This window comes from Pygoscelis adeliae, unplaced genomic scaffold, assembly GCF_000699105.1.
Source record: "Pygoscelis adeliae isolate BGI_AS28 unplaced genomic scaffold, ASM69910v1 Scaffold404, whole genome shotgun sequence".
Lineage (NCBI taxonomy): Eukaryota > Metazoa > Chordata > Aves > Sphenisciformes > Spheniscidae > Pygoscelis > Pygoscelis adeliae.
The window spans coordinates 851,429-859,456 of record NW_008824598.1 but is presented as its reverse complement, the minus strand read 5'-3'; the positions used below and the strand labels follow the sequence as shown (position 1 = coordinate 859,456).

The 8,028-nt window shown below is 39.2% G+C and overlaps 1 protein-coding gene across 1 annotated transcript in view; it reads right to left on the bottom strand.

Annotated features, from left to right (window-relative positions):
* ARHGEF3 (Rho guanine nucleotide exchange factor (GEF) 3) overlaps positions 1-4,735 on the bottom strand; it is a 31,088-nt gene extending 26,353 nt beyond the window's left edge. Inside the window, exon 1 of the mRNA XM_009322319.1 lies at positions 4,640-4,735. Coding sequence (XP_009320594.1) covers positions 4,640-4,735 — 96 coding nt within the window. The remainder of the gene's footprint in view (positions 1-4,639) is intronic.
* Positions 4,736-8,028: the final 3,293 nt, after the last annotated feature.

Below are 8,028 nucleotides of genomic sequence, written 5' to 3'. Positions count from 1 at the left end.
GCAGTATAAAAAAATGAAACAAACAAAAAAGGTTAAAATAGAAAAAACAACCTATGTTACAACAGAGTCTCTTAATACAGCAAACAACCTAAAAATAAATTAAGCCAGGCATCTCAGGCTTTTTGCACCTTCAGAGAGAAGCAAATCTAAAACTAGAACAACAAACACTCTCAATTGTTACTAGCGCTAATACAGACTATATCTTTTTAATACTTGAAACAGCAAAGAATTTGCCTTTGTTTCATAGTATCTTAGAAATATTCCGATTGGGAAATTTGAGAATTGAGAAAAATGAGAACATTCACTCTTCTAGAGCTGAGGCTGATGGTCAAGAAAAACAAAGCAGGTGACTCTAAAGCAGTTCTAAGTATAGTTCAGTGTTGCACAAAGGTAACTGTAATCATGCACACAAATCCATCCTAAAATCTGGGAGAGGCATCCCATTAGTAAAACTGCCAGCATCACAAGAATTTATTAAGCACTTTAAGTAAATTGATACATAAAGGCAACTTCATCAGCCAATAAATTGTGTGTATCAATGATACAACTTTCCTTCAAATCCACAAGGTTCCATCTACCACCTGCGCTCTCTGATGGGAGCAGGAGGAGTTTTGTTATTCCTCCTCTGCCAGTCTCTGCAAAACGAACAAGCAAATAAAGCAAAATCCAGAGACATTTTGTTTTAATCACAGTGTTATAAAGAAGAGGACCTGAAACGATAGTCGGGGTACAATGAAAAGCCATATAGAGAAGTGGTGAAGTATTGTCAGTTGAAGAAAATCAGCTGAAGTTTGCAACACGCTATCGCACCTTGCTGCAAATAGGCTGCCCTCATTAGTCACCACTCTTAAGACCTCAGATTTCATTTGCTGTATGCAAGACAGAACCACTGAAGTGTCAGTAGCATAAGGACAAGTTGCATCTAGCTATCTTGACTGCTCATTTGTCTGCAATATCCAGAAATCAATATGTCTACCAGCAGTTAGGAAATGAAGGCCAATTAACAGAAAAACCTCACACTGAGGTGAATTAACACAAGTAACAAAATCTGGAAAACCCAGACAACTAATGTAGAGTTGATTAAATTCTGCATTTCCTCTCATTAGAAGCTGCTTGTACAGACTACCTAAGAAAGACCTTTTCCATTTTGGAACAAACTGGATATGAAGCTGGACTGCCAATTAACAAGCAGACATCATACTGGCAAGTTACTGAATGGAAAAATAAAGGCAAGCTGTTTGTTTCAAATTGCCGTTAAGAAGAACAGATCAGCAATTCCAAGTGTGGGGGTTTGACACGGTTCCACATTTAGCTCATTGCAGTTACACTGTACATGAACTTACCTGAAATATATCAAAATTGCAGCTTGCTAATATTTAATTAAAAATGAAATACATGCATTTATGAAGATCAAAGAAAATTCATGACCTGCAGTTTATCTCAATCTTTTGGCCCCTCTCCCTCTGGCTCCATGCCTGGTTCTCATGTTAATGATGTGCCATGGCCCAGAGGCCTGCGGGTTACCCTTCAGGTTAGTTTTCCTGCACTCCCCATGCTGAATTAAACACGGTCCTGAGCATGAGGCAGCCTAGACCTCCTGCACGTGAAAACAGTGAAGGTATCAGGAGACAACAAAAGACGGATTGCAAACAGCCCTGATTCCTAGGTCTAAGATTTCTGCAGCCCAAGAGATGTAAGCAAACATACAACATACTGGAGACACAAAGGAATTCTATGCCACCATTGTAGTTTTTAGAGCCTAAACCCAGGCACTGTATTACATCCTGTACAGCAGAACAGAACATCCTTACTCTGAGGAATTCATGTCTTCCCATGACTTCAGACCTTAAACCTCATTCTTATCTGCTGCTCATCCACTGGCTCTGCTTCACTTTGTTTCCTTTAGAGGGGGTGATAAGGGAGCTGCTTTAACCAGTGAAACATAGCAAATGGTGTGTGTGTATATATATATAATTGGGAAAGATGTGGGGCTTTTTATACCTTAAAGCAAGCATATTTCAAGTTTTACTGTCTCTATTTTTGTATCATGAAAAAGCTGGAAAGAGCCCAACACCTCTGTACTGTTTACACCTAATATTGTGCTACATTATTTTATGTGGGGTATGCAATGATGTATGTAAAGGCTTTATAGTATTTCCTATTTTAACTCATTCCTCAGACACAGAAGTGTTTTGTTGCCCTTGAACTGCATTTAGAAAGAATTATGATAGTTGTACTTTGACTAGACGTACACTAGCCTTTTCTCAGAATCCAGATTTTTACCGTTCACATACATTTCGGACATTTTATTTGTCACTGTTTTGCTACTATGCTACTTCTATGGAGTTTATGCCAAGGAAGCCAGTGTGGCTTAAAGAAAGAACTGTAAGTAGAAAACCTCCGTTCTTTTTTGTGCCACTGACTTGTTCCTCAGAAACATTCCTGGTTTTCCACTGCTGCTCTGCAGGCTCCAAGTGAAGTCCAAGAATAAGAAAGAACTACTCTATTGCTCATAAGCTTCAGCTTCTTACCCAGAGACCCAGCTGGAAATTTGGGAAAATTTTAACAGTTCAGTATATGCTCAACTTTTTGGCTGAATTTCATCCCATGTAAGTACTATTGTAATTGATCTTCCAGACTATATTTTGTATTTGTTCAAAACAAACACTAAAAGATTACCATTTAATAAGGTCAAATATTTTATAATGATGAGTTCTGATGTAAAACCAAAACACAACATCTATATAGCAGAAAATATGTTGTATTCCACACATAGCAACATTTATGCACGAGTTAGATCATTAAATAAATCAACCAACTTCACATGTTAATAATTAAAATGAAACTCAGGTTTTCAAAGCCACAGATTCATAACCCACACACAACAAGCTAGCTTTCTGGTGTAGTAACACAAAATTATGGTAGAAGGCGCCCAATAGCTTTATTTAGACTTGTAAATACTAAAGGGTGGAAGAACAGCTTAACATTAGACCTTGAGAAGAAACGTGAATTTTTTCCTCCCCATATTGACAGACTTCAAAGAAACAGGCTGCATACATCTATCTTTATAATGCCCTTCCCAAAGAGTAGTTTTTATTTCTGCTTCCTTAACGAAATTTTTGGAGTGGCAGATGGCCTTCTCATACCCTCCTAATACAAACAGGAGAATGTTTAAAAGTTTATTTTTCAGAATGCTGGAAGTCCATCATACTCACAGAAAACAGTCTGAAAGCATAGGGTGCATTTTCTTTTTCATATAATTCACAAAATGAAAGATTGTAAATCCAAAACAACTGTTTGCACATTGTAATTTTGATTTATCACATCTGTTATTAGATAATTCCTCACGCTCTAAGCTTTCATCTAGACTTTTTCTTTGAAACTTGACTAATTAAGCTGCCTTTCCTAACTGTAAAAGAGCAACACTCCAACTCTCCAGATTTACCAATTCTATTCATTGACAAAAAACCCTTCATGCAGTAAAGGCTAAAAACATATTTCTTTAATATTATAGTTAGTAAAATGAGTATCCTTAAGAGAACCATTTGGTACTTAACAACTTGTGTTTTACATAGATACATATGTACACAGACACACTCAGGGTGTTAGTTTTCAAAAACACACAGCTGAAAAACATTCCACTTTCATTAACTGCAATAATTAACTCCCTTTATGTAAAAGTACACTGAAAAGCAAGAGTGCAGCATCTTCTTATTAGTTCTTAGCTTAAGCATCATGATTAAATAGTAACTTGGCTTATGTTACTTTTACTTTAGATCTATTCAACTGCTGGAGATAATTAATCTTTGATGTAGTTGTATTAAACGCACCCAATTTAGTAAGTTGTCTTCAAGTTACTCGGCAAACAAGACTAATGAAGAAGCTATATATTTAAGTGATAAAAAGTTCCAGAGAGAAATTTTATCCTTCCTCCAGCACAGCTAGACAGAATCCTTAAGGTCACTGTTTTCTTTCCAAACAAGCAGACAAAGCAACATTAACTTAAAGTATCAAACATTTGTCTTTCCTGAACGTTGTGCCTGAAAAGTTTCACCGTTTATGACAATTTTGCAAATGAATATGTTGAATTTGGGTGAATGAGTAAGATTTTTAACATAACTTGAAAGGATGTCATGCTTTTTAAGAAACAGAGTAGTCAACCTGCCGACAGGGCAGAGTTTTCAGTTAACTGTGTTATATCGTATTAATTTCTTGGTTTATTACCGATGAGGAAAAGACAGATAATGCTTTAAAGACACCGTTTTCCAGATTCTCTCCACTCAACAAAGCATATAACCAGTTCCTGTATAAGTTGAACAATTTGTAAGTAATAGTTAGCACTGGAATCCGATACATATAAATGAATTTAAACGACGTATCTAAACCAGGTATTTCTCAATTAGCTACTTAAAAGATTAATTCCTTAAAATGACAGATGGTGAAAATCTGGATTATTTGTTCCTTGCCTTATTCCAAAGGAAAGTTCAACATCTAGAGATGGCCGTAAAGGATGCCTAAACAAACCAGGTACCTATACACAGAAACCTATTTTCAAAGCACATTACTTTTCCCCAAGGCAATACAGACCACACCATAAAGAAAAATAAAGTTGCAACCATATCACCAGTAGATTAAGTACCTCCGTCTCCTTAGCTGGGCTGGTCACTGTCTGCACTTCCAAGGCACAATTTGCCCTCTTGACGGAAAGGTAAAAAGGATAATCCTTGGCCACCATCGTGGCTGCAGGAGGAGCGGTTTCGGGGGTCACAGATGATTCTGCCCGAGTACAAACGTGAAGACAAAGCTGAGCCTCCCCTCCCCGGCACTCGGCAGCTCTGTAACTGAGACGTCCTGCCTTAGGCTCCAGAGTGCATGATCTGCAAGAGGTCCTGCGCTCGAATGAGGCAGGAAAGGCACCAGCGCCGAGCGTCAGGCAAGCGCCCCGCAGCGCTGCCCTCCGCCGGACCCGCCCCCGGCGGGCGCGGGGCGGGGAAGCGGCTCCACCCGCGGCGGCTGCGGACCCCCCCAGACGGCTGCTGCCAGCGGGCCCGCCGGCTCTTCCCCTCTGCTGTGGCTTTACTCCCTTATTGACCAGGCAGCATTAACAACGTCCATTACAAACGGAAAATTTAAGCCAGCGTTCCTGTTTGCTTCTCACAGGGTAACTGCAATTCAATTATTGCTGGGCTTTTCAGACAGAACAGTATCTTGACAGTAGTGCAGGGCTTCATGGCACCTAACAGCAGTCCCAAATGGCACAGTAGTCATGTCCCAAATACAGACTGCAGTCCTATTGATGGAAGCAGCACCTACGCTCTGCGTGCAATGCTTCTGCTGATCAGAGAAGGAATGCTGCATCATGTTATGCTGCCACAACATCCAGCATTGCTTGCCTTCCCCCCCCCCCCCCCTTTTTTTTTTTTTTGTTTTGTTCACCCATATTGTTGCTTTTTCCTGTTTGGCAAGCAGGAGTTTGTTTCTTGTGTTTTTAAAGTTCCACTTTTGTTGCTATTGTTTAACCAAAGAGCTCCCCTGCCCGCACCTCTCATTGTAACAAGCTGAGAAAGTGGAAAAATACCTTTGCCTAACATATCTCATAGGCATTTCAGTGTCTGTGCAGCCAGGCAAATTCTGTTTGATGTCTACCTTAGGACAAAGGTAGTGAAAATTTCCTGAAAAGAGAGAGGAAGTGTTAGGGGCCCTGTCTGCCGTACAGGATCGATCTGACAAAAAGAGTATATGGGAGACAAGGAAAAGGAAACAGGAGGAAGTTGGACAGGGGGAGGAGGGAAGGATATTTTCAGCCAAAGGGAAGCAGCACAACCAAGAATAACTTTAGAGAGTTTGAAAGAATTGACTGGTTTTAAAAGCAGATTGTATGATAGATGTTGCTTTACAAGCATTTATTTTCCTAAAGGTTGTTAATCAGATAAAGATGTCTTTAGAATAAGCTTAGTCAAATGGCAGACACAGTCCTCATTTGGACACTTTCCTGTGACTTCACCAATATCCCAAACATATAATGTCTCTCACGCTTACCCTCCTAGGCTTTTTCAGGAGCAACCGCAGTAGAGCCAGAAATGCTATCCTGCTGCCTGGTATGCAGACCTCTCTATTTTCATAGAATCATAGAATCATTAAGGTTGGAAGAGACCTCCAAGATCATCGAGTCCAACCATCAACCCAACAACACCATGCCCACTAAACCATGTCCCTAAGCGCCTCATCTACTACTACTATTTTGTAGTAGTCTCCTCATAAAGCAAAAACCCACTAGTTTCTCAACCCCGCCATTCCTGGAAAATTGCTAGAACAAAGTTATCAGTACTTCAAGCTGTTCAATTATTCTAGAAGAAAATGTGACATTTGAACATTTTGAGTGTTACTGTGCAGTGCCACTCTCCTCATCTCCATCATAGTAGGATGGGACAAGGTTCACTGAAAGCAGAAGTGTTGACAAGAGGCATTGGACAGCTTTCATGTAGAGAATACTTAAGCAGACAGGACATTTCAGAGAAGAAAAGAGAGAAATCAGAGCTACAAACCATGAGTGACAGAGGAAGCAAATAGGGAATGATTTTTCACTGCATTCAACTAGAGGGGAAAAAACACCAGTGCATCAGATTAAACCGGATGGTAGCAGATTAAGAGCAAAGAAAAAGGAGCTAATTCTTCACATTATGTACAATTTTTGTGTTATATACAGTGGAAGTATTTGTCACAAGATGCCGCTGCTAAAAAAGCTTCTCAGACACAAGCTCTTGGCTACTGGGACAGCATTTTGGGGAAACATCATGACAAGCTACTTCTGTTTTGTACTCTTCCCTAAGCATCTGCTGCTGACCACCATTGAAGATTTGGTATTAGGTTAGATCAATCTTTGCTGCAGCCCCCTTCCTTTCCATATTTCAAAAAATATGAAAAGAATGTAGTGTTTTATTTGAAGACTACCTGTCTTACCTGAGGATTTCTGAAGCTACGAGCAATTATTTCATTCACATGAATGTGCACTCATTTTTGCAAGTCTTCTTCAGTGTAACATTCAGAAGACACACCTCTGACTACAACCTGATAATGTTAGACAGTTTCTCCTCACATTTCAAGCACATCCAAACACCAATACACACAGATTGTATAAAATGGTCAAGAACCTCCTGAGAACGCTGCAGCTGCTCTGTAACCATTTAAGCCCAAGAAGCCTTGATTTCAAATACCATCTGTGTATGTTTGTTTATGAATGTGTATGCTAACACCATTTTAAAAATCAGCTTCACTTAAATAAGTTAGACAAAATGCCTTCAGGGCTTGTCCTCAAAGCATTCTAATCCTGTAACATGCTTCACAGCATAGAGAACACTTCACACAAGAGTGTACTGGTTTGGAGACTGAAATAATGAACTTTGGTTTATACATGTAAAAAAATATGCCAAGAGAGTGATTCTGTCATTTCTCCATTAATCAGGCCAGCGCACTTCAGCTTGACTAAGCATTCTTGAGAAACAAGACAAAAATCTGTCATAAGAGGAATATGATTCTTAAAAATAGGCAGGACCTTCGTATCAGTAAGTTTCAGAGCATCTTGCACCTACAAGCTAGACTTCAATGAAAATCTAAAACAGGATTCATTAGACTCTTTGGATGTTTGTTTACTTCACCAAAAGAGTGTAAATACGGGTTTAGAACTGAAATTTGGACCCAAAGTTCACTGAATAGCACCTAACTTTATAAGTATCATATTATCTGATGGAATAACACAATGGTACGATTTCAAACAATTCTCTCTTCCAGAGTACTGAATTTGTCTGTAGAACACTGTACATGTATAATCAAAACTGTCAGTTTAGTCGTGGTATTGAGTCCCTTCTGTATTGCATATCAAGTACACCACTTGGGAGTCCATTCTGAAAGATCTTACAAACTTAGTCAGTACTGATTCACGTTTACATTTCATTTCTACATTAATTTAGATTGCAAAGTGACTGCCCGTCAATAGCCACTGTATTTTGTGTGTGTGTGTGTGTGTGTGTG